The sequence below is a fragment of the Physeter macrocephalus genome, chromosome 14 (assembly GCF_002837175.3).
Source record: "Physeter macrocephalus isolate SW-GA chromosome 14, ASM283717v5, whole genome shotgun sequence".
Lineage (NCBI taxonomy): Eukaryota > Metazoa > Chordata > Mammalia > Artiodactyla > Physeteridae > Physeter > Physeter macrocephalus.
The window spans coordinates 29,213,885-29,240,934 of record NC_041227.1 but is presented as its reverse complement, the minus strand read 5'-3'; the positions used below and the strand labels follow the sequence as shown (position 1 = coordinate 29,240,934).

Sequence of the window (27,050 nt, the reverse complement as noted above, 5' to 3'; positions counted from 1 at the left end):
AAGAACTGTTGGATTTGGAGTTTGAATGGCATTCAGAGTTTCTAGCAGCATGATATTGGGCAATGTAATAGATGCTGTCAGCATCCTTCCTGTGTTCCCTTGACCTCAACCAGTGACTGATGGGAGAAAGTATATAAATACTCCAACTCCCTCACCTCTCTGTTGGGGTATCTTTGAGGCATATTCCATGCCGTCTTTCAGAGTTGCCTTGTAGGACCATATCCCAGTTGCTAACAGTAATAACTGTCTCCCTTCATTGGCTGCCTTCCCCTCCCTCTTTCACTTTCCCACTCCCTTTCAACTTGCACTCGAATCCTTGTCTTTTTTTTAAAAAATATTTTTCTCTTATTTTTCTAAAAAATTTATTTATTATTTTATATTTATTTTTGGCTGCATTGGGTCTTCACTGCTGCATGCGTGCTTTCTCTAGTTGTGAGCGGGGATGACTCTTCGTTGCGGTGTGCGGGCTTCTCATTGCAGCGGCTTCTCTTGTTGCAGAGCATGGGCTCTAGGCACATGGGCTTCAGTAGTTGTGGCACACAGGCTCAGTAGTTGTGGCTCACGGGCTCTAGAGCGCAGGCTCAGTAGTTGTGGCACACGAGCTTAGTTGCGCCACGGCATGTGGGATCTTCCCGGACCAGGGATCGAACCCATGTCCCCTGCATTGGCAGGCGGATTCTTAACCACTGTGTCACCAGGGAAGTCCTCAAATCCTTGTCTTATGGTCAACCTCTGGGGGAAACCAACCTAAGGCTTTAGTCTGTAGTTAAAGTCATTTTAAGTCTTTGAGTCTCCATAGAGAATAGACCTTGCCAAGGGGGAGGGTTGGATTGGGAGTTTGGGACTAGCAGATGCAAACTATTAAACATAGAATGGATAAACAACAAGGTCCTATTGTACAGCACAGGGAACTATATTCCATATCCTGTAATACACCATAATGGAAAAAAAAAAAGATAAACCGTGGTTCTGATAAAGTAGAACACTCCTACCACCCAGCAGGACCTACTCAGGGCTGAAAAGCTTGGGGCCACATTTCCAGCTACTTCCAATGTCACTGCATCCAGGAATTGTTCCCTGACTGTGCCCCGTGGGAGTACAGCCCCATCTTTTGCCTTCTCATCCCACATTTTGCCCATCCCTTTCTTCCTTGTTTCATTGTTCTCTATCTCTCACCTTGTGAAATTTGAGAGCAGAGTCCTTGACTGACTCACCTTGGTAGCATCCTGCAAAATGCCTTTTATATCTTGGATTCCTCTTAAATACTGTTGACTGAATAAAAAATGAGAAAAAAAAAACAGTCTCTGAGTCTCAGTTTCCCCAGCTGTATGATGGAATTGATAACTATCTCACTGTGTGATACGTGCTCAGACAGGGGCCTGGCACACAGCAAACATTCAGGCAAACATTTGCTGGCTCTTTGAGTAGTACAGATGGGGCTATGATGGATTTGGGAATGGGTGTTTTGGTGGACCATAGAGAATTATAATACTTTGGAGAGAGAGGCTTGAGAGCCAGTAGGAGCCATCTCTAGCACACACCTGGCCTTGACTGGGCTGGGATGTGATCAGTGATCTTAATTTCTGATTTTGTACACAGGGTGAGGAGGATACGAATTGTACTAGGTGTGGGGGCTTCCCTGGTGGTCCAGTGGTTAAGACTACACGCTTCCAGTGCTTCCACTGCAGGGGGCACGGGTTCGATTCCTGGTCAGGGAACTAAGATCCCACAAGCTGTGCTGTGCAGCCAATTGTACTAGGTGTCAAAATTTAGGGTATGTTCAACTGTGCCCTGAACTGGCTGAATCACTGTGTATGAGACACTTCTGAGGTTCAGTTAAAGATTATTGAAGTGAGTGCTCTGAGTCTTTGGGGGCCTTGGTTTCCCCATCTCCAAGTCCAGGGCTTAGATGATTCCACAGGTCCCTTCTGGCCCTTGGTATCCTCAGGAAGAGTCTATTGCATTCTCCTTCTGTCCATACAAAACAACATTTAACAAAAGAAAACCTTTCATGTGTCTACAATTAGGTTGCCCACCATGGGGCACCCAGCACTGGGCCATCCTAAAGTTTTAGTCTTTCCTGCTGGCACAAGGGATTTCAGTAGAATTATCCCAGTAAAATTTTTGCCTTCCTTGTGTACCACTTTCACTTAATAACGTAGGCATGATGTGTCCCCAGAGGAGGCCTGAGGAGTGGGTAAGGAGGATATGGAAAGGATATGCCCTACTTTCCTGAACCACTATGCAATGTTGTAGACACTCAAGTGGAAACCAAGAAAAGTCCGTGCGGAGGAAGAGACTTCTATATGACAGAATTCAGCATTCCTAGTTGGGTTTTACTCACAATGCTCCATTGATAATCCTCCTGAGGGAGTCCCTGACTCAGCAATTCCACCCATAGGAATTCTTATCCTAAGGATATAACTGGACACATGAAGAAAAATATGTGCATAAGGGATGTCCCATGCAGTGTTTTTTATAATAATAATAGTAACAACAACAAAAATGGAGACTAAATGCCCCCAAATAGTAAAATTGTTAATCATGGTGTATTTATACATAAAAATACCATGTGACTACAAAACATTTAGGATATAGATGTGTATCTGTTAACATGGGAAAATATGATACATTTCTAAAAAGTAGGTTACCAAACAATGTGCTCTTTTTGTAAGGTATATCATATCATCCACTTATATTTGCCTCTGGAATGATATATGGAAAAAAATAGTGGTTGTCTCTGAGTGGTGGAATTTTGGAAGATTTTGATCTTAAATTTTTTACATTAAATATTTTCAATTTTTTATTATGGTAAAATATACACAATATAAAATTTACCTTTATAACCATTTTTAAGTATACAATTCAGTGGCTGTCTTAGTCTGTTTGAGCTGTACTATATAACAAATCCCACAGATTGAGTGACTTACAAACAACAAAAATTTATTTCTCACCGTTTTGGAGGGTGGAAGTCGTCAGGGTGTGAGCATGGTCAGGTGAGGGTCCTCTTCCAGAATGCAGACTTCTCATTATATCCTCACATGGCAGAAGGGGCTTGGAAGCGAGGCAGGGTCTCCTTTAATCCCATTCGTGGCTCCACCCTTATGACCTATTTACCTCCCAAAGGCCCCACCTCCTAACACCATCATAGGATTTCAACATATGAATTCGGGGACGATACAAATATTCAGACCATAGCAGTGGCATTAAGTGCATTCACAGTGTTGTATGACCATCGCCGTTATTCATTTCTGGAACTTTTCCATCATCCCGAACAGAGATTGTACCCATTGAACACTAACTCTCCATTCCCTCCCCGCACCCCAGCCCCTGGTAACCTCTATTATACTTACTGTCTTCATGAATTTCCCTATTCTAGGTTTCTTATAAAAGTGCAGTTGCACAGTAATTGTCCTTTTGTGGATCCTAATCTTTTTGCTTTTCTATATTTTTAAAATTTAAAAAGTCTGTTTTACTTGTATAATAAAAAGGAAAGGAACAAGAAAGACCTGGGAGGGAATTGTGGTGCTCGGTCTCTGGTATTGTCATTTCAGGCTGGGCCACAAGGTCCTGGCCATCCTTGCTGCCTCCGCCACCATTACCTGGGGTGGGGGTCAGCGTCTGACCTCCATGTCAGCCTGGCAGGACAAACGTGGATGGCCAGTGGGCCTCAGAACTAATCACATTTGGGGCTTGCTGGTTGCTGGCAAATCATCTTATCCCAGGGTTTTCTGTGTGTGGTGGTGGGATTGAGAGGGTGTGCTTGGGGTTCACTGTGCCTCAAACCTAACAGCTGTCATGCAGTGAGTGAGGTCCAAACCAGGTGGAAGTCATGTTGTTGAGACCATCTTTCTTAAAGATTGAGAAGGAGAGCCTCAGCCTTTCTATTTTAAGCATCCTTTGTGTATTCCTGACCCTGTGGCTCAACTCAACCTACGAAATACCCACCAGTGGCAGCTGTGGGTATGGCTGCTGAATGCTTTGTCCACAGGCAGGGTCAGCCTGCCTGGGATGCAGGGAGGACTTTAACTGGTGGAATCCATGAGATCCTAAGAACTCTGGGGAGATGGGTAGTGGCCTCAGATAATCAGTGCCCTCTTCCTAAGGCTCCACATAGGCTCTTACAGTTGATTATACACATATCTGGGGCAAGGATTGCTCTCTTGTGCATGTGGTGGGTTGTGTATATGACAGGATAATTGGGAACATGGGGCAGAGGGGTGGGGGTAGGCGAGGTGGTATGTATGTGTGTTTCAGTCTGGTCTGAGGTGAGAGGAGGTCAGGAAGCTTCAGTACCCAGAAACTGGATACTAGGTTGTGTGGCTCTATTCAGGGGTCATGGGAGTGGGTCAAGTGGCTTTACTCTGGGATGCCTTGTTCTGTGGAAAATGTTTTAAGTTTCTCATTAAGCAATCTCCCAGAAGAGCCTGCCCCAACCCTCCAGCGAGCTGGTGAAAGAATGTAGGTCTGGGAGGACAGATGTGCCTACTGTGTTCTCTGGAAATTTCTTCACCTGGCTCTGCCTGTTTTCTCTCTGCCCAGCAGAAGGCTGCTCTTTTAATCCCAGACAGTGAGGGAAGTATAAAGATTTTATGGAAACAGCCTTTGAAGGCCATTTTGAGAAGTTTGGTTTTTCGCGGTGCTGATTTTTCTTTAGGGTTAGTCAGCTGGTTGCAGGACAGGCAGAGGAGGGTGTGAGTGTGGTTTTGTGCAAAACTTCCCCTCAGCCTCCTGGAAATGTTCTGGAAACCCCTGGATGAGCTGTTTCTCCTGGGTCTGAGATCTGCTATGTGAGGCTGAATTTCCCCACACCTGTTGTAGGGCATTAATGAGGTTAAAAAAGGGTGGATGTGAGATGCCCCACAGTGGCTGCCCCAGGGGAGGCCTCAGCACACACTGACCCTTCCTCCGCTTGCCTTCCTTACTGCTTCAAGGGCGAGGAACCTGCCTGTCTCTGGCAGTGGAGGAGGCCAGCGCTTTGGGCTTTTGGGTTTCCAATCCTGGCCCTGGGTAGCAAGGAGAGGAAACCCTAAGATCTCTGCACACAAAGCTCATAGTCTCAGCCTATAACACCAAAAAAGGGAAGAACTGCTGGGGTTCCCTTAGGAAGGGGATGTGAGGTCAGAGATGAGTTTCAGAGAAGCACTTAGTAAACAGGAAGCGTGGCCAGAAAGAAACCTGTGCTTGTAGGAAGTGGGGAACTGGAGACGGCCTCCTTACCTGCCAGGATAAGCCAGCAGTGCCTGGAGCTGATGGCGAGTGGGGGCTCAGAGCATGAGAAGTGACACAGACCTTGGGCCCTCTCTGTGGGACAGGGCTGCACTTAAACCTTGCAATTTTTGGGCTGGAGGAAAGCTTAATTTGCCCTTCTGAAGGCAGGACTTTAAATACCGCATAAAATAGCCCTCGGTTTTGAGAAATGCAGATGAAGGAATGCTTGCATGTCTTACATGTCTTGTATGCCTCCGCTAACTTCCTACTCTTTCCTCATGCCAAGTCAGTTACATGGAGTTTTGCACTTTGTTGAGCTTTATCCTGTGAAGGGCCATCTGGGCAGGGCCCCTCTGGCTGAAGATGACGGAGGTGCTGCTTCCCTTCCATCAGGGAGGCAGAGGTGGCCAGGACCTTCCCTGGGGCCTGTAGATATTGGATGGTTCGCTTTCTGGGTCTTTGGGTTCTCTGAGCTGGAGTCTAAGTTCTTTGCACACACACATACTCCCTCACACACCCATACCACACATTCATATGTGCACTTGCACGCTCTCTCCCTCACACCCATACGGACACATTTACACACACACTCTCCCTTACACCCATACGGACACATTTACACACACACTCTCCCTTACATATCTACATCTATACATTTACTCACATCCACACCTACACATTCACACACATACCACTTCTTCTGTCTGGAGTTTTTGCTTCCTTCATGCCTTTTTTGGCCCCATTCCAACACCCTGCTCATCCCCTGTGAGGCTAAGGGGTCTTTGGGTTTTCTTCTAAATATCCGTCCTGAAGTCAAAAGCTTGTGGATGTTGACGGGACTTCCCTATAAACAAGTAGTTGCTCATCTGGGCCCGCGAAATGATCGTTTGGTGGGGGGTGACTGTTTGTTGTGACTCTCGGGGTCACTCGTCTGGCCACCTGCCCACTGGCGTGAGAGTAGAAGGCAGGCCTTCCCGGCAGGCATCCCGAGACCATTCCCTCAGATCTTCCCCAGCCACACTGAGGGACTCACACCTGTGGGAGGAAGGCCTAAGCAAGAAGGGTCAAGGACCCAGCTGTCGGTGGAAGGAGCTGGGGCTTTGCAGACCTTGCTGCTGGCAGAAGGGCGTCCAGCTTGGCCACCTGTCCCACTGAATCTCAGGTCCTCATCTGGGAGGTGGACCAGACAGAGACTGCCTCCTGAGATAAGAGTGAGGTTGCCTATCAGCAGGGGCCTCATACCTGTTGTCAGTCAGGCCCCCAGGTTTTTTCCAGGAGGAGGGGGCAGGCGGTTTTTGGGGCCCATGAGTGTAGGGGGTAGCTTGTTCTTTAGACAGAGGGTAAGATGTGTCTGGGGATTCATGGCTCTGTAACATTGCAAATACCTGGGTCCCTGGATGGGATCTCCATCCCGGGCTCCTGCAAGGTCTGCTTTTCCTTCAGCTTGTCTGCCAGGCCAGTCACTGATTCACCTGCCTTCCCCAGGACTCTGGGGTGTGCTGTGGCCAGCAGCTGCCTGTCCTACTTGGAGACCCTCATGTCCACCCAGGGCACCACAGAAGGAGCACTGGCCTCATCATGTCAGCTCTGTGACCTGGGACAAGTCACCTGACCTCCGGGACCTTCTGTTTCCTCATCTTTAAAGTGATAAAAATAAAGCCTTCCCTGTGGGTTCTTGTAAGGAATAGGAGAAGGCTTCTAGAGTCTTGTCACCAGCAGCACCAGCATCACTTGGGAGCTTGCTAGGAATGCACATTCTCAGGCCCCACTCTAGAGGTACTGAATCAGAAATTGGGAGGAGGGGGACAGGAATCTGTATTCAATGAGCCCTCTGGGGGATTCTGATATACACTTCTCTAGAATATGGCCAGGTCAGGTGACTTTTAGTTGAAAACTCTTTCTTCCCATTCACCTCAAGAGAAGCTGTACTAAATAAGGGTTCTGCTTTGCATCAGACAGTCCTGGGTTTGAACTCTAGCTCTGCCTCTTCCTGTCTGTGTGTCTTTGGACAAGTTACTTCACTCTTTTGTGCCTCAGTTGCTTCATCTACAAAATGGGAATATTAATGTTTCTTTCTTCATGGGGTTGTTATGGGGATTAAATGAGTCGAAGCAGGTAATATCTAGCCTGTAGTAAGCTTGCATTTCTGGTAGTTGTCTATTATTCACACTTGTTGTTTTATTATTAACATAGTAATACTGTTGTGATTGTTCTGTTCCCTATTTGTGAGGGAAACAGGAGACCAGGGCCTCCTTTGACTCGTCTTCTGTTAGTTCTCTTTGCTACCTGCCTCCACATTAAGTGCCCTCCCTCCTCAGGCAGGACAAGCCAACCTCTTTCCAAATACCTTCCCCCCCCTTTTCCCTAACCTCTAACATCCTTTTGGGGTGTGGAGGGGCAAAGCTTTGTATTCACATTCACAATAAAGCTGAGGAAGTAGAGTACATATACCCAGTACACTTGACCTTATCTCTCCCTTTGGTGCTGTTTGATGTTCTTTTCCTGAGCAGAGTGACTGAGAAACATGTGGGTGGTTCCCTGGGGGCCGGGACACTGGGTGGGAAAGGGATGGAGGAGGCACATGGGTTTGACCAGTAAGTGGGCCTTTTATTGACGAAAGCATGTAGATGGAAGGCTAAGTATGCTGTTTCCTTCCTAGGCAGCACGAATTTTGCCCATGTTCAGGACAGGCTCAGGTGGAATCTCTTGTAATCTCTAGATCTTGGCAGGGCCCCAGGCCGCAGCTCAAGTCTCCTTCCTTGTGTGGCGCAGTAGGGCTGGGGTTTCCTGTTTGCCATCAACACTTCTTCCTGCCCCCACAGGAGGAGGCTGAAGTGCGGAGGAGTCAGCACTATCTCTTCTCTCACTGCTTGGTTACAAAGCAGAGTCCCTCAGGAGACCTGATGAGGCAGTCTTCGATACTACAGTATGAAGCACCGTGTCAGATAACTTTCTTCTCCAACCCTAGAGCTCCAGATTGTCCCCAGAGGGCAGGGCCGACCAGGGTTCAGAGAAGAGGTGGGGAGAGCCCCAAAAGGGGAAGCTGAAGGCCCCCAGCTAGTGTTTCCTTTGCATTTGGGGCCTGCAGCTGGCTCCCTGGCGTCTGTGGTGTGGTGCCCTGGTTTGGTGATGGGGCCCCTTGCATCAGCTCTGTGCTTGTACAGTGTGTACAGGCACACATCCTCGGGGATGCTCTGCACTGTCCCCTCTCCCCTTTGAAATGTTAGTAATGGGAAGGGGGGGCACTAAAGACTCAACTCAGTTTGCTTTTAGAAAATTCTGTTCCTTCCATTCTTGAAAGGCTTCATTGAGATGCATTTGCGGGTGTCCTCAGTTTACACAGCTCCATCCCCATCAGATTTCATAGTGGTTCTCAGACCTGGTTGTACATTGGCATGACCTGGGGAGGTTTTGAAAAATGCTCGTGGCTGGACCTCCTCCCGGAGGGTCTGATGAAATTGGTCTGAGTTGCAGCCTTGACATCAGGAATTTCAAATTAACCCCCTACCCCATTCCCCCTCCAAGAGAGTCTAATGAGCACCCAGAATTAGAACCTCTGAGAGTCGTGTGTCCTGAGTTCAGCTGTTATTCCTTCCCACTTTGGTTTCAGCTGAGGCTTGCCAAGTGCATGTCCTTCTCGCTGGTCAGGGGGTGGCTCTGTGGGGTTTGCCCCCAAGGGAATGCTTCATGGAATAAGTGCTCCCCTTTCCCAACCTGTCTCTCTCTCTCCTAGTTATATTTTCTTAGAGACTGTGACTGCCTGGGTCCTATAAATTCGCTGTTGATCCGGCACCCCCCATCCTACCCTGGGAGCTGAGGTGGGAGTGGGGTGGGGGCCTGGCTCCTGTTATGCAATCAGAAAGACCCTTTAGGAAACAGAAAACGAACAAAACACCAAAGGGGTTCTTCATCTCACTCTGGACTTTCCAGCCAGGGGTGGCCCCCCTTTCTGTTCTGTATTTGCCTGCTGGGGACTTTCCAGTTGATCAATAAGATGAGAGACACTTGGTCTCTAGGCTGGAACAGAAACTGTGTAGGGATAAGCTAGCCTCCTGGGGATGCTCTGAGACCAGATTAACTTCAGTGTGTTCTCTGGGCTCCCTGAGGAACCAAGAGCTAAGAACAGAGGAGCTTCTGCTCTTTTTGAACAGAGCTTTGATGCCTTTCCCACCTCCTCAAGCTTCCTGAGGACTTAATGCTTGCCCTCATCACAGGAAATTGAGCTGTTTAATTTCAAGAGCCTGGCGGGCCCCTCATTTATTCTTGGGGAGGCTGGAAACACCTGTGAGTTGGGGGGGGCGGTTCTGTGAAAAGAAAGAGGAAAGGATCCTTTGTGCAACAGCTACAGGGTAGCTACAGGGTTTTGACTGGTCCGGAACTTGGGCAAGTCTGTCCCCATTCCTGCAGCTCAGCCTTGTACCGACTGCACCTGGAGATCCTGTGCAGGTAGCTGTTTTGTCCCAGCTTGAGAGTGGGTAGAGGAAGGTGATGGAGCCAGGAGCTTCAAACTCTAACGTGGAGCAGGTGTAGTGCCCGCTGCTGGTACCCACCCAGATCCCCTTTATCTGTTTTTTTAAAAAATAAATTTATTTATTTGTTTTTGGCTGCATTGGGTTTTCGTCGCTGTGTGCAGGCTTTCTCTAGTTGTGGCAAGTGGGGGCTATGCTTCGTTATGTGCGCGGGCTTCTCTTGTTGCGGAGCACAGGCTCTAGGCAGTAGTTGTGGTGCATGGGCCTAGCTGCTCTGCAGCATATGGGATCTTCCCGGACCAGGGCTCGAACCCATGTCCCCTGCATCGGCAGGCGGATTCTTTTTTATTTATTTATTTATTTGTTTGTTTGTTTTTATTTTTGGCTGCGTTGGGTCTTTGTTGCTGTGCGCAGGCTTTCTCTAGTTGCAGCAGGTGGGAGCTACTCTTCGTTGCAGTGCATGGGCTTCTCATTGTTGTGGCTACTCTTGTTGCAGAGCACAGGCTCTAGGCGCACGGGCTTCAGTAGCTGTGACTTGCGGGCTCTAGACCGCAGGCTCAGTAGTTGTGGCACACGGGCTTCCACGGCATGTGAGATCTTCCCAGGCTAGGGATTGAACCTGTGTCCCCTGCATAGGCAGGCAAATTCTTAACCACTGTGCCACCAGGGAAGCCCCCCGCCCTCTTATCTACTGCGTGTTATGGGTGTGGACTGCCGACAGGTCTCAGTTGCTCCCTAGTTTTGAGAATTGCTCTTGCAGGATAATGCCTCGGTGCTCACTCCCTCCTCCCAGAGGTGGCTCTCAACCAGTGACTGACTAGCGCGGGGTACAAAGGCCTGGCCTGCCTGTCTTAGGGTGGGACAATTCGGTGGAGTTGTTCACACCCTAGAGCTCCCATGGGATCAGGCTGTGGCTGGGCTCCAGTTCCTTCCCCAACCCAGTCCTTCTTCCCTCACTCCCTTACAGGTTTCTCCTGAAATCAATTCCTTCATAACTCATGTGCACAAGAATCCTTATTTTGACCTCTGCCTCTAGGAATTCCCTAACCTAAGACTGCAGGTTAGCTTTCTTTGGGCTGACTGTTGAATCCACTGTCTCCGCTGAAGAATTAATAATGAGAATGGGAATATTTGCAGGAGAGAGGCACAGTGTGGGAGCTGGGGGTCCAAAGAGAGAAAGCTCTAGGCCTAGGAGGGGAAAGAAACACCAAATGAATGGTTTCTGTGTGGTGGTAAGTGCTGTGCTGAAGGACAGGCTGAGGTGTGGGTGCCTATCCCCTCAACACTGCCCAGGGACAGCGAGAAGAGTTTGTAGGGGGAGGTAAGTTTTGGATCAGGGTCTAGGGAACATGTGAGTTTGTTTGGGTCTGAGAAGCATGGGCAGACTCACAGAGCATGAAAAACAGGCGTAGAAAGTTCTTTGTAGCTGGGATGTCATCATCTTCAATAGCTTAGGAACCTTCCCTTTGTCAAGACATTCTCTTGGATCTTAGGGAAGTTTGTGCCCTCAAGTTGTCCTGGGAGCAGGCAGGAAGTAGTGGATGGGTCTTCACATGGGAAGTGCTAGGTTCTGCTGACATTGTCCAGGCATTTAATGGAGCTGAGGAGAACCCAGAACATGCCAGGGCATGAAGTGGTGCCAGAAGAGAGGACTGACTGGTTAGTGGCCTCAACAGTTCTCCAATGTAACTAGGTGACTAGGAGGCTCATGTCCTGACTTGGCAAGCCCAACAGTATTCACATCTCCAGACATGTTAGCAGACATGCTTTGTAGTTAGTAGACATTCAATACACATTTTATCTTTTAAAGTTTTTCTAAAGAGAAGTTGTACTGATCTAGAAGTCTTGAGGGCTAAATGGCCATATTCACGGGGGGGTTCAGTAGGTTTAAATATGTTTTAGACTTCTAAAGAGTGACTCCACGTCAAAGATTATTTGTGTCAAATCTGCCCTTTCATTCCTGTCCCATTCTGTCTCTCTCCTCCTTTCTCCTTGTGGGAAGCAGTGAGCTGTCTCCGTTCTGTGCCTGAGATGCTGGCTGATGTGGGAAGCCCCCTCCTTCCTCTCTATCTTGCTTTCCCCTCTTCAAAGAGATGTTGAAGATTGGTTCTATATTCTCAAGGCAATGTGGAAGCGATGCTTGGAAATGATCCTTACAAGGCATTGTGGAGTCCAGGAGGGCTTCATAAATTCTTGATAATAAGAGAGAAGGCAGAAGAATTGCAACCAGCTAGCTGAGCAAATCCCTCTCTTCGAGACTGTAGATATTGGCAGGCACCCTTGGCAGAAGTGTCCATTTGAATGTGGATCCCAGCCCCATCAACCATCTTCCTCTGACTCTTTCTTGTGTGAGAACAATACTCTGCTTAAGCAATATTGGACTGAACTCTAAATTTCCGGCCTTTTGTTTGCTCTGCTACTGTGTTTGCCTTAAAGTGTATGTAAGTGTAGCTGGCTTTTTTTTCCTCTCCAGCTGGCTGGAGGTAGCCAGTGATTTGTGGTGATGGTTGGAAAGTTTATGAAGACAGATGCAGTTGTTGTCCTTGAGATAGACAAAGGAGGGGTTGGGTCATAGAATCAGCTACCTGTAATTTCAATTCAACAATGTGGTCGGCTGTGTATTTTCCTAACATTCCTAACCCAAGAAATGTAAAAGTAAGAAAAAAGGTGGGGAGAAGTCAGGCTGGAGCCAAAGATTGGGCCAAGTGAGTCTATAGGTCAGATTTATAACAATGGCCTTGGTGAAGTCACTCAATATGTAGATAGAGAGAGCTTTAGAGAATTCCAACATTTGGGCCATCAGACTACTTGATGATTTTTATCAACCTGGTAAGTAAAAAACAGTGATGAGGGAGATTGAACATCTTTATTAACTATTTGTATTTATTTTTCTGTGAACTATCTGTTCATGTGCTTTGACAAATTTTCTATTGAGTGTAGTCTTTTTCTTATTGAATTATTAAAAACTTTTACATATTAAGGAGATTAACCTTTCATAATATGTATTGTAAATATTTTCCCCCAATTTGTCATTTGCCTTTTGACTCAGGATAAGGTAAATTTTTTTTCCAAACAGAAGCTTAAAATTTTGACAGATTGGTATCCAGTTTCCTTTTTTCATCATGCCTTCTGGATTTGGGGTCAAGAAAGTTTTCCCCAGTTCAAATTTCCCTACATTTCCTTCTAGCATTTTATGTTTTTAATGTTTAATTTTTTAATTCATTTATGATTTCTTTTGGTGGAGGAGTAAGGTAGGGATTTAGATTCCCCATCTCCCCCTTTCCAAAGGCCAGTCAATTCTTCAGCAACATTTTGTTTTATTAATCTATCTTTTCCCTGCTATTTAGAAAGGTAGCGCACATTCTATGTTCCCAAATATATTTGGGTCTATTTCTGTATGTGATATTGTTTCATTAATCTGCCTGTTTTCCTCAAGTACCAAATAGCTTTAGTAACTGCAGAGAAGACTTAATTTCTCTAATTGGTATTTTCAGTAGATTTAAGAGGACGTACTGTCAAAAGGGATTTGTCTTAGGAGCAGGACAGATTGCTTTCAGATCCCAAACAAAATTACCAAATTATAGGTTATTATGGAGGCAGTGAATGAGAGTCCTGCAGAAAATCCAATCAGTGAGTTAGAAAATTAGCTGTAGAAGTCTGGGGAAAATAAGGAGGTGGAGACTGTGAGTAAAAATTATACAAGACTTGGAGGATAACTGTAGGGATGTATGTAATATGTATGTATGTATGTATAGTGCTGGAGAGAGGGGATAGAGACATTGCAGAAGAAAAACCAAGAATGGAAGGAAGAGAAGCAGTAATCAAAGCAAGTATAGGATATTTCCCTGGCTGGAGAAAGACCTGAATGTTCAGGATGAGGTCTGTCAATGGCCAGGCACTTCTAATCTGATTTCTACTCCATCCAAGCTTTGGCATTGGCTCTGGCCGAGGTCCCCCACGATTCTGTGTGGTAAATCAGAGGCCCCTCTGGGTTTCCCTTCCTTGGGCTCCCACCACCAGCTCCTGGCTCTGCTGATCTTGGCCTTCTTCTCAGGGCCCCCTGTTCTCTCGGCTTCCCGGATACTGCGTCTCCTGTTTTCCCTCCTCTTATAGGGACTCATTTTTTCTCTGCCCATCCCTGACCTACTGGGTCCTTTGAATCCCTGCCCTTGGCCCTGCCCCTTCAGCCCTCCCTGCTCTCTCCCTGGTAATCTTGCCACTCTCCTGACCTCCCTCCCTTCAGCCAAGGCAGGATTCCCTCCCCGGGATCTCCACACTGTCACTCTCCTGGGCCGCAGACCTGGCTGTGCTTCTTGTCATCTGCATCACGGGGTTCCATGGCCCTGCCTCAGACTCAGCCCGTGTTCCTCACACCAGTGCTTGTGACTGTGCATGGCCACCTTCATCGCTATCCTCACCAGTAGCCAGGCATCGTGCTGGACTCTGCCTTTTACCCCCATGTCAAATCTGGCCCTTTCCAAATCTTTTTATTGATGGATCATGACTTTTTCCTCTACCTCTTTAAACTCTTTAGACTCTGTTACTCCATCCCCATTGCCTGCTTCCCTGGGACAGGCCTCTCCATTGGTCCCCCTACCTCTGTTTTCTTCTCCAATCCTTTCTCAAAGTAGACAGCAGAGTGAGATAATCATTCCAAAATTCAACTCAGATCACACCCTTCCCTTATAACTCCCCTTGTTTTCCTATTGCCACTATAAAAAATCATCACAGACTTGGTGGTTTGAAACAACAAAAATAACACTGTCTTACATTCTGGAGGCCGGAAGTCTGACATTGGTTTCAGTGGACCAAAACTAAGGTGTCAGTAGGGCTGCGCTCCCTCTAGAGGCTGTGGGGGGAATTTCATTTGCTTGCCTTTTCTGGCTGTGTTCCTTGGCTCACGGTCCCTTTCTCCATCTTTCATCCACAGCGTAGCATCTTCAAATATCTTTCTCTGCTGAGGTTGTCTGTAGAATTTCCCTCTGCCTTTCTTATTAGGACACTTGTGATTACATTTCCCATTTCAAGATCCTTAATTTAATCACATCTGCAAAGTCCCTGTCACCATATAAGGTGACATTGACAGGTTCCAGGGATTAGGACCTGGATATCTTTGGAGTCCATTATTCAGCCTACCACACCCCCCATTGTACTTCAAAGTCCAAACTCCTCGACATGGTCAAGGTCCAGCACACACACCACCCCATCTTGGTGCATGCTCCTGCTTGGACCACTCTGCCCCTCACTTTTGCCAGCTCTATCTCATCACTGAGGTCTCAGTTTAGAGTTCACTTCCTCCAGAAAGCTCCTGGGACCCCACCCAAGTCCAGATCAGGTGCCTTTCCTGTGTGCTGCTGTGGCACCTGCCCTCCTCTATAGAATTGTCTTTCCCCTCATATCCACCTCCTGCTGGACTATGTACACTGAAGGCGGGGCTGTGCCAGTTTACTTGCTGTTGAACTGCCATCAGTAAACGCAAAGCTTTGACACATCTTAGGCACACAATAAATGAACGTATACATTTACATATGCATAGAAGAGGTGCTTTAAAAAAAATGGGTACTTACTAGTTATGGTAATTGTCACTTAAGAAAAAAAGAAAAACTTTCTCAGTAGTCTGACTTTCTTTCCTTTTCCTTTTTTTGCAGTACATATATACTCCAAATGGTATGTTTATTTTTTCCTTTTTTGAAGAATTGAAAAATTAAAATTTAGAGAGAACAATTGTGTTCTTGGGGTACCACTTTTGGGTATACAGGTGGGGTATGAATTTTCTGAATGGAACTCAGCCCTCCACTACCCTCCTCCCACTTATACCCCTTCCTTAGGGGGCCTTTGTATTAGTTTCCTGTTGTTCTTGTAACAAATTACCAAAACTTAGTGGCTTAAAACAATACAAATTTATTATCTTCTGGTTCTGTAGGTCAGAGGTCTGACATGGGTCTTCCTGTACTAGAATCAAGGTTTTGGCAGGGCCTGTGTTCTTTTCTAGAGGATCTAGGGGAGAATCCATTTCCTTGTCCTTTCCAGCTTCTAGAGGCCACCCACATTCCTTGGCTCACACCCAATTCCCCCAGCTTCAAAGCCAGCAACAGTGGGTTGAATCCTTTTCACATTGTGTCACTATAACACTGATTTTCTGCCTGCTTTTTCCATTTAAAAAATTTGTGGCAAAACACACATAAAATGTGCCATCATAACCATTTTAAGTGTACAGTTCAGTGGCATTAAGTACATTCACATTGTTGTGGAGCCATCACTGTCATCCAGCCACAGAAATGTTTTCATCTTGCAAAACTGAAACTCTGTACCCATTAAATAGTAACTTGCCATTCCACCTTCCCCAGCCCCTGGCAACCACCATTCTACTTTCTTGTCTCGATGGATTTGACCTAGGTACCTCATGTAAATAAAATCATACAGTACTTGTCCTTTTGTGACTAGATTACTTCACTTGGCATAATGTCCTCATGGTTCATCCATGTTGTAATGTGTGACAGGGTTTCCTTCCTTTTTAAGGCTGAATAATATTACATTTTATATATATACACACATATATATGTGTATATATATATATATATATATATATATATATACCCCCCACACATTGTTAATCCATTCATCCACTGATGGATATTTGAGTGGCTTTCACCTTTTGGCTGTTGTGATTAATGCTGTGAAGAACATGGGTGTACAGTTACCTCTTCAAGGTCCTACTTTCAGTTCTTTTGGGTATGTACCCAGAAGTAGAATTGCTGGATCATTTGGCAGTTCTATTTTAAGTTTTTGAGAAACTGCCATACTGATTTCCACAGCGCTGCACCATTTTACAAATTCCCACCAGTAGTGCACTAGTGTTTCAGTTTCTCTGCATCCTCACCAACATTTGTTGTCTCATGTCTTTTTAATGATAGCCATTCTAACAGGTGTGAGGTGATATCTCATTGTGGTTTTTTCAAAAAATTTTATTGAAGTATAGTTGATTTATAATGGTTTTAATTTCTGCTGTACAGCAAAGTGACTCAGTTATATACATATGTATTCTTTTTCATATTTTTTCCATTATGGTTTATCACACGATGTTGAATATAGTTCCCTGTGCTATACAGTAGGACGTTGTTGTTTATCCATCCTGTATATAATAGTTTGCAAGATTTACGTTTCCCTGATGATTAGTGATACTGAACATCCGCAATCTAAAACCTCCCAACGAAGAAAAGCCCAAGACCAGACGGTTTCATTGGTGAATTCTACCAAACATCTAAAGAAGAGTTAATACTGATCCTTCTCAAACTCTTACCAAAAAATTGAAGAAGATGGAACCCTCCCAAACTCATTTTACAATGCCAGATACCAAAGCCAGATAAGGACATTACAATAAAAAAAAACACAAAAAACTGCAGGCTGAAATACTAGATGAAAGTAAATATAAAAATTCTCAACAAAATACTGGCAAACTGAATTTCGACAGTGCATTAAAAGGATCATACACCATGATCAAGTGGGATTTTTCTCAGAGGCTGTGGCTAGCAGAGGCAGCAGCCAGCAGTGTGGCATTTCCCTGGCCCTGGGTCAGTGTTGGTCTGCTCGAGCTATGGATCTGGGGCAGGGACAGAGAGCCATGTGCTCCCCGCGCCTGGTACATGGTCTGCTGAGTTCCTAAGGACACAACCTGACTTTAACCTCTGTCTTCACCTTTCAAATATAGGCCTCTCGTCTGATGAAAAGAGAAAGGAAGAATGGACTACAGTCACCAAACTTCCCTAGTCCCATGTGGACAAGATAAATACATTTCCAAGTAAGATTTTTTGCTATGGTATTGTGTTTGCAGTGGCCAGTCCCATGTGAATGGAAGCCACTGGCAGAGGAGCCTCCTCTGTGCATGAGAGGAGCTCATGTGTGTGAGAAGGAGAAAGCAACTGAGTGTGGACTAGCGAGAGCATCAGCAAGTTTGCTACTATAGATAAAAAACATGCCCCCAGAGCCTGGCCATAGAGAGTGAAGTTAAGGAGGTCTTCAGGACATGGCACCCTTAGGGGTTCAAAAGAGATGATGTCCTGGAGGACTTCCAGGAGCAGGAGTTGGTGCTGGCTGCTCACTGTCTTGTCTGTGGTATACCCCAGGGAAGTCCTGGCTGGGTTGTATCCCTGTGCTGCTGGGGTTCTGGCTAAAATGGGCACAGGTGCCCCCTGAACAGAAGGAGACAGTTTCATTGCTTTATATGCACTAAAATCTTTTGAACTCAGATTTTTGCTGATATGGCAGGGCCTAAGCCAAAATGGACTCTTTTAAATTATAAGTTTGCAGATATATTTTTACATTCAGCACAGGGATTTGTACATATTTATGTTCTCTATCTTAACAAAATGTTTAATTTATTTGAGACCAAATTGGTTTAATTCCTTTAGACACACTTGGCCATACACAGACACACAGTTGTGTGAGCTATGGATCATACTTATCTCTTCACTGATGGATTTCCCCTGGGACTTCTACTGACCAGTACTTTTAAATCCTAGTTTCAGATCTTTGTGTTCAAAAGTATCAAACAGCTTTTGTTTTAGGTTATTTGGAGTCACATTTTTTACTAATTCACTCCAGCTTATCTAGGTTTAACTTGTCTGGGACTTCTTGGAGTTTCCAGCTGGTTTTGACCTCCTGTGTGGCCCCAAATCTCTCCATTGAATGGCTGGATTTAGAGGGACTGAACTCCCTTGCCTCTTGCCTGAGTATAGGCAAAAGAACACACCTCTGCCTCCTCAAGCCCTTCCCAGGCCTCCCCTCATTCACTTTCAGATAAAACTTGATCACAGCATGTTCAGGTTTGACAGCTTTCACTCTGATCACAAAGGGTGTGACATGCTCTCTCACATTTTGTAGAGCTGTGCTCCCAGGGGGGCCACTTGGAAACCAGTATTTAGAGACCTTGTAAGGTTTTTAAAAAATATTTTTATAAACTAAAAGCACCTAGAATAGATTAAAAAGATAAAAACACCTAGAAGAGTACATTACTAGGGTTCAGAAGCCCCCTCATGCCCACTTCTAGTCACCACTCCCAAAGGTGAACCACTATCTGAATTCTAACACCCACCTCGAATGTCATATAAATGGAATCATACAATATGTGCTCTTTTGTGTCTGGCTTCTTTCACTCAGCGTAATATCTGTGAGATTCATCCATGTTATGTGTAGTTCATTCATATTCTCATTGCTGCTCCATTGTGTGACCATAGCTGCCTTTATTCATCTCTTCCACTCTTGATGGGAGTCGGTAAGTTTTTAAACACACGATAAGGTCATGTCAATGAAGCATAAGTCAGTGGGACCCAGACCTGTCCCTTTTAACTTTCTGAAATTCTAGGAGTTTCTGAGTCTTGTGAAGGTTTGTAGTGATTGTCCCCTCCTCACTCACAGCATGTGTGAGGGAGGAAAGGCTGTGGAGAGGCTGGAGAAATCCTGTCTATGGGCTTTTGAAGTCTGTTTGCCTCTATGAATCTGTGATTTATTAAGGCCTGCATATTTAGCTTGGGTTTGGGGAGTGTTGTGAGAGATGCCAACCTTTTTCAGCAGACCGGACCTGCCTTGGTTTTCTGGAGTTGCTCTTTACATCCAGTCTGTTCCAGGTAGTATTAACTCTTGACCTTGACCTTGAACTCTGGGTGTGTGTATGTGTATATGTACACATGTAGACAAATACCCAGACTGGAATGACTGAAGGCCAGGTTAGAGGTGAGAAAAAGAGGGAACAACTGCATTATAAGTGGCTTCATCTGAGATTGTGACACCTCTTGTATTTTTCCCTTAAGGAACGAACTTCTCCTGCATCTGAAGACCTACAACTTGTACTATGAAGGCCAGAATTTGCAGCTCCGACATCGTGAGGTAAGGAGTCCCAAGGAAGATCTGTGAGGCTCCTTCCCTGGTGGCCAGCCCAGTCTTTGTCTCCATGTCTCCTGGTCTGAGAGTCACTGCCTCTCCTGCCACAGTGAGGAGCCTCTCAATGCTAGTGATGTTATTGGGAGTCCCTAGAGTTCTTCGGAAGGAGACCCCAGGCCCAAATTTGTTCTAAGAAGGATGAGCTTTTCTGTTCCGGAGACATTCCTGCGGCTGTGTGGCTGGGCTAGTGCCAGCCTCAAAAGAACCCTCCCTTTCATGAAATGACTCTTTCAGCTACCTCTCAAGCAGCCTTCCTCCTTTTGGGCAATTCAGGAACCTCACACAGTCCTCTGTGTTGACACATCTGGACCCATGTCCTATTGCTGAAGCAACCTGGACAAGTTACATAAGCTCTGGGTGGTAATTCTTGGCCCTTCCCCACGACTGCAGCAGCCTTCCTCGAGTGCCTTCTTGGAGTGTCCTTTGTTATCCATCTGTCTTTCCCCAGCTCCCATCCTGAATCTAAGCTTACTCATACTGTATCCATTTCTGTAAAGCCTGTTTCAGATAGATGGTGGAGTCATATATACTCAAGTGTTCTTGACCGATAAGAAGGTGTGTGTAATACCCTTCTAAACACATTTTCAGGTTGTCAAGCCATGGGGATTTAATTCATAGAAACAAATGGATATCCAGATGGCAGAATTTCAGCTACTAAGGCAGGCTGGTTGGGAATACTATGTAGTGGCTTTTTGTATGTTCCTCAAACCACACCACTTAGGCAAAGTCCTACTTCGGGTTAAATTCTGCCCTACAGTCATATGATATAAAGTAATGGTGCCAACCTTGACCAGCTAGAAGGCCATGTATGACCTGTGCTTAAATAAAACTTTTCTCCCTAAGATCCCCAAATGCCCTAAAGTTGCTCCACTCTTCTCCTGCCTTCTTTATTACCCCCTCCCTCTCTAAGGATGATCCTGGGGCCCAGGTTAGTTGTTCACTGAACAAGTGTCATCTTCATTCATGCGGCTTGTCCTGAAGATATGGCCATAGCCCAGATCTCAGGTCTTGGCCCTGCTTATAAAACATGGGTTCAGAAAGGTTTTTCTGAAACTCGAGAAAGAAAACCTGACCCTTTAGGCATTGTCCTCAAACCCTCTACTAATTAGTGGATGGACCATTAGCAAGATTTTGGTCCTTAAACAGCTTTTCTGAGGTGTGTCCTATAGGTGATTAAAAGGTTTTATGGTGATTAGTGAGATCCACTTCTTTGGGATAAAACATGCAAATGTTTTTAGAAGGGTTTCACATTTAAATTCTTATCAGTCAACAACACTTGAGTATAAAGTTGGAATTCTTGCAAGATTTATTCACCTCTTGGAGAGTTGTTATGTAGCACATTAGCTAATTATTGGCCTGGGAAGTTCTGCTGTTAAGAAATCTGATTAACACATCATCTCCCAACTCACGATCACACGATACTCTTTTTAAGGTAACAATTGATCTGGTAGAGGAGCTAGTATTCTGTTGAACAAACTTGAGGAAATGTTACTTTAAATCTCCTTCAACCAGTGGGTCAGATTAACATATAACATGTTATAGCTAAAGACACATCACTTTCCATAGTAGGGGAGGGGAAAGTAGCTAATTTAAGGTTTTAGCTCTTGCTTCTGTTAGCAGGGTTAGTCTCACATACTTCAAGAAATGTAATTGGACTTCCCTGGTGGCACAGGGGTTCAGAATCCACCTGCCAATGCAGGGGACACGGGTTCAAGCCCTGGTCTGGGAAGATCCCACATGCTGCAGAGCAGCTAAGCCCGTGCATCACAACTACTGAGCCTGCGCTCTAGAGCCCGCGAGCCACAACTACTGAGCCTGTGTGCCACATCTACTAAAGCCTGCGTGCCTAGAGCCCGTGCTCCGCAACAAGAGAAGCCACCGCAATGAGAAGCTCACGCATCGCAATGAAGAGTAGCCCCCACTCGCTGCAACTAGTGAAAGCCCGCACACAGGAACGAAGACCCAACGCAGCCAAAAATAAAGAAAAAAAGAAGAAAAAATGTAGTTAACTTTCTTTAAAGTCATTAGTATAAAAACAACAAAAAACCATTGTTATAATTTGCACGTGTCTATGAATTTTGAGGCAACTTTGCCCTGACCTCCGAGGTCAGCTTCAGAGCCTCAGGGGTAGTTTACAAGTGGAGAGAGTGTCTTGGAGCTGGGGTGTGACTGTAACTTGGGTGCACCCAGCTGGACACATCAAGGATGCTGTCAATTACCCCCAACAAAATGGTGCTGGCTTCCTTGGGGCTTTTCTGGGCTCACACTGCCAATTGTTTTGTGGCAGGAAGAAGATGAGTTCATCGTGGAGGGGCTGCTGAACATCTCCTGGGGGCTGCGCCGGCCCATTCGTCTACAAATGCAGGATGACAATGAACGCATTCGCCCTCCTCCATCCTCTTCCTCTTGGCACTCCGGCTGTAACTTAGGAGCTCAGGGGTGAGTGAAGAGAGATGGGACTGGGGGGTGACCAGGGGTATCTGGGGGTTCCATCTATTCTCAAGCAGGTAAATGCCACCTTCTTCCAGCAGCCTTGATCCCAGCTCCTATTCCAACTGCCCCCTGCCTTCGACTTGGGATGAGGAGAAAGGGGTGTATGTTGGTGTTATTGGGCTTCCATGCCTGTCACCACAATCACTGAGTAAGAGTCAGAGTGAGGAGGGGAGATGCTGAGTCAGAGAGGAGAAGCACTAAGGCCTGGGTGAGCAGCGTGCCTTCCCTCGTGGAGACCCCTAGTCTCTGAGGGGTATCGTAGTGGCCAGCCAGGCCTAGTGTGCAGATTTCCGACAGGACACCTGGTGCCCCAGCATCCTCCCCACTGGGACCACTCCTCATAGAACGACCCCACCCCAGAGACATTTAGGGCTCAAAACTTCTGTCCAAAGCTCTCTGTGTCTGAGGGGAACCTGGAAGAGGAAAAAGACTGTCAGGTCCCGTCCAAGCCAGCCAAGCAAGGTCTGCTTCCTTCAGGCCACACCTGGAGTTGGGTGGTGGCTTGATGGTCTTGAGAGGTCCCCTCTCCTGGGTTCCCACTGGAAGGTCTGTGAAGACTAAGCCTGTTCCTCCCTGTAGCCAAATGAGTAGTTCAATGCATCTAGTAAGGCACACCCTCTTTACTGTCTTTCTGGGACTTCAGTTTTTAGGATCAAGTGACTATCCCTTGTTCCATCCTAAAATTTGCTGATACTGAATGCCTTGGGGCCAGAGCATGGGTGGAGTGCGCCAACCTCTCAGCCAAAACCACAGTGATGTTTTTTCTGTTTTAAATAAGAACCAAGCCCTCTCTGTTGACCCCATTGAACATTTTGTTAAACTCCACAGCCAAATCTATTCTTTGCTAAAGTTGAGAGAAACCTACAATGTGGCCAAAGCCTGTTACTGATCTGGTTTCTTTCCAAGGGAATTTAAGGAGGAAAATCTTTGCCTGTCCCATCAGCGCCAGGGTGTCCAGTCAAGGTTCTCTGGTTTCATCTAACTTTGCTGGTTTCATACTCTGCTTTGTTTTCAGCACTTTCACTGTATTTGGTTTCGAGTGGGCCAAACCCTTTCCCCAGGCCCTGGGGTGTTACATTCCGTTCCCTAAGTGAGATGATTTTTAAAATTCCACTTGACCATGTGGCCTTTGGCTGGCCTACTAAGGGGTCTTTCACACTGTACACTTGTTTCTTTTCCATTCCCTATGGCATCAAGCTGGTCTTGGTTGGTTCTTGAAACCTGCAAATACTTTGAGAGAGTTTTCAGGAATGGTAAATAATGTTATCCCAGTGCCTGCTATAATAAAGTGAATGCCTGAACCACTGTGTTAAGAGCATGCTGAGACCAGTTTCTGCTTTGGCAATAAAGAGTGCTTTGGACAAGGGAGTGGGAAGTGGATGCTATGGGTGCCAAATGTTCACCATTCCTGAGAGGCTCTGCTCAGTTTCATTCTGGGGCTCAGAAGCCCACTGGTTATAATACAATAGGCAGTTCTTTCAGATTTTTAATTTTAAATTGTCTTCCCTTAAAATTAGCATCCCTTGGGATTTCCCTGGTGTCCAGTGATTAGGACTCTGCGTTCTCATTGCAGAGGGCCCAGGTTCAATCCCTGGTCTCAGAACTAAGATCCCACAAGCCACATGATGTGACCAAAAAAAAAAAAAAAATTATCCTATCTCTGCCGAGTCCCAGTGTTATCAAACCACACTTGGGTCTGCTCATCTACGTGCAGTAATGCCAATTTACTGACACCAGGTTGTCATGAAGGAAAGTGCTGCATTTATTGCAGGTCCAAGCAAGGAGTCCAGGCAGTTAATGCTCAAAAGACCTGAACTCTCCGATGGCTTTCATCGGAGAGTTTTTATTTTATTTTTTTGTTTGTTTGTTTGTTTTGCGGTACGCGGGCCTCTCACTGTTGTGGCCTCTCCCGTTGCGGAGCACAGGCTCCGGACGCGCAGGCTCAGTGGCCATGGCTCACGGGCCCAGCCGCTCCGCGGCACGTGGGATCCTCCCAGACCGGGGCGCGAACCCGGTTCCCCTGCATCGGCAGGCGGACGCGCAACCACTGCGCCACCAGCGAAGCCCCATCGGAGAGTTTTTAAAGGCAAGGTGAGGGGAGAGGGTTGCAGGGTGGTAGATGCTCTTCTGATTAATTGCTGGTGAGGTAATTGGGTGGTATTTCAGGAGTCAGCATCATCTGGTTCCAAGGGGTTTGGGGTTTACCTGCTTGTGGTCAGAATGCAGTTAACTTCTTACACCTGGTGTAAGAAGATACTTTCAGTATTTGCAAAACAACTCATGGACATGGCTCAGGATACTATCTATAGCCCTTGAGGAGGAACTACAGGTCCTTGACTTTGTTTTTTGGCTAAACTATTATTATCAATATTTTGTCTTGCTTGACTGTTTTCCTTAGTTTCTGCATTTTCTCACTTCTCTGATTAAATTTGTTCTTTGGAACTCAGGGAAGGCCTGGGAGGCTACAGCTTTTTTACAAACAAGAGGAGGGGGATACAGGGGTCTGTTCCTGGGAAGCCCCCACAGGGTCCTGCTTTGTTTCACCAGGGCACCTGCATTCTTCTCAACATGGGACGGTCCTAATTGGTTAAATATTATTCTCCTTTCTGGCCAAAACCTCTGTTGATTTTCGATGTGTTTCTCTGAGCTGCTTCCACTGTCCTTTTAGGCTTTGAGGAGTTATTTTCCAGCTATCATAGCACTACCAGGTCTCAACTCAGATTGCCTGCTTGTGACCCTTTCTCCAGCAACCCTGAGAACACTGCCATCAGTGCCACTTCCAAAGCTGCCCTGACTCTTGTAGCAGCCAACCCATTACTTTCCATTCCTGTTAGATGGCAGAAGCAATTTCTGAGTTATTCCTCCAACAGAAGTGGGTCTGAACTAGAATCTTGTCCCTAGAAATAAATGACCATTATTAGGGTTTTCTAAATAAGCTGTAGAATTTGTACATGCTTAGAAACTCAGCATAGGCACCACACAGGTGTTCTTTGTTGTTCTCTGTCCTGGACTTCATGTTGCTGCAAATACTGGGAACAAGCATTTTCTCCCTCCAGAGCTTCCCTTCCCTGCCCAGTGCTTAGCCCAGGAGCTGGACCAGCCTCATGAGACACTCAGCACAGCCTACCATGTCCTTTGTCACCTGCTGTGTGCTGGTACCCAGCCTTGCACAGGCCAAGTGCTCCCTTTGTACGAGTGGGGTGGGGTGGGACTGGGGGCGTTCTTCTGCAGGGGCTGAACCTTTTGTTTGTTTTCTGCTCACCAGCACCATCCTGAAGCCCCTCACCATGCCCAACATTCCAATCTCAGAGGTGGATGCCCTGCCTGAGAGTGATCAAACATCAAGTCCCACAGGTACATGCATGGTGGGAGGATCCTCTAGTTTGGGGCTGACTGTGTGAAGACTGATGTGATGAATGTTGTACACTGTTACTTATGTTTTGAAAACAAAATTCACATGGTTCAAGATTCAAAACTTATTAAAAAGAAAGAATTGAAAGGTTCCCATCTCATCCACCCACTGAGTTTCCCTCCCTAGAGGCAAACTGAAGGCATTCTTCCCAAGATACTCTTTGCAAACACAAGGAAATACACACCAACAAAGCTTAATGGTTGGATGTCATTTCTTTTCTTCCCCTTTTTATGTAAGTGGCTGCATTTTGCACATCCCGTTTCTATTAGTTTGTCTTGGGGATTGTTCCATACAAACCCATGGAGAACTTCTGCATTCTTTACAGCTCTGTAGTATTACATTGTATGAAAAAAATTATAATTTAATTGCTCCCTATTGATAAACATTTAAGTCATCTTTAGTCTTTTAGACAAAAGTGTAGACAGTGTCCTTATACACGTCTCATTTCACACATTTGTCAGTGTCTGTAGGCTTCTTTGAAATTGAATTTTTGGATCTGAGGCTATGTGCATTTGCAATTTTGATAGATATTGTCAGTTCGAAATTATCTTGCAAGTCCTTATATCATGCTTATCCTGTGCAGGCATTGTTCTAAGTGCTTTAAATGAATTAACTTATTTAAACCCTCACAACAATCTTGTGAGGTGGGTGCTATTATTATCCCCATTGTATGGATGAGGAAACTGAGGCACAGAGAGTTAGTGATATATGGTGTTGGGAAGGAAGACATTTTTCTGTACCTTCTAGGTTCTTCTGGCTGGTCTAAGAATTAAATTGACATGAGACAGATTAACAGGAGAAAATCAAACAAAAGTTTAATAACATGTATACATGGGAGAGACCCAGAAAAACTGAGTAACTCACCAAAATGGCTGATGCCCTCACCTTAACTACCATCTTCAGCTAAAGACAAAAGAGGATGTTGGGGGTAGCGGTTTGGGACTTCAGGAGAGGAAGGCAATTCACATGGAGATAGAAAAGCAAACGTTTGGTAAACAAATGTTTGCTGGGCCTGCAAAGACAGTGTGACACAGGGTGGACTCTGATCTCTAAGAGTTTCCCTCACCACACTTAGCCCAAATTCTTTGAAGATGTCTCTGGTGATAACTCTAGTCCAGTAATAAGCCCGCTATCTAAATTCTTCAGGCAGTTTAGGGGAAAAGGCAGAGTTTCTTCCTGAGTCTTTTTGACTGAAAAATTGTTCACAACCTAGAAGTTTAGAGTTATGTTTTATTCGGCGAATATTCTTAGGACTTCAAGCCTGGAAGGTAGCATCTCAAGTAACCCTGAGGGGAGGCAAAGGGGGAGCTAGGATACATAGGAGTTTTGAAACAAAGGGCAGGTAGTTTGAATGTCAAAAGATTATTGTTAATTAAAGAAAACCAGATATCCCAAGTTAAGGAATTTAGCTGTTTTCTGTGTATAGGGAGATGCAAGAGTCTGGGCTCATTGAAATCATTACTTTGATATGAACCTCAGCTATCTGGGGCCAGTATCCTGTGTTTTCACCTCCTGAGTTTCCTCAGGGG

The 27,050-nt window shown here is 45.8% G+C and overlaps 1 protein-coding gene across 6 annotated transcripts in view; it reads left to right on the top strand.

Annotated features, from left to right (window-relative positions):
* The window catches only part of RASSF2 (Ras association domain family member 2), a 41,820-nt gene that overhangs the window by 3,971 nt on the left and 10,799 nt on the right, over positions 1-27,050 (top strand). For all 6 annotated transcript variants that reach the window (XM_007123269.4, XM_007123267.3, XM_007123271.3 and 3 more), the window contains exons 2-5: positions 17,389-17,478; positions 19,487-19,562; positions 21,904-22,055; positions 25,375-25,463. In XM_007123269.4, the coding sequence (XP_007123331.1) occupies positions 17,420-17,478; positions 19,487-19,562; positions 21,904-22,055; positions 25,375-25,463 (376 nt within the window). In that variant the 5' untranslated portion in view covers positions 17,389-17,419. The remainder of the gene's footprint in view (positions 1-17,388; positions 17,479-19,486; positions 19,563-21,903; positions 22,056-25,374; positions 25,464-27,050) is intronic.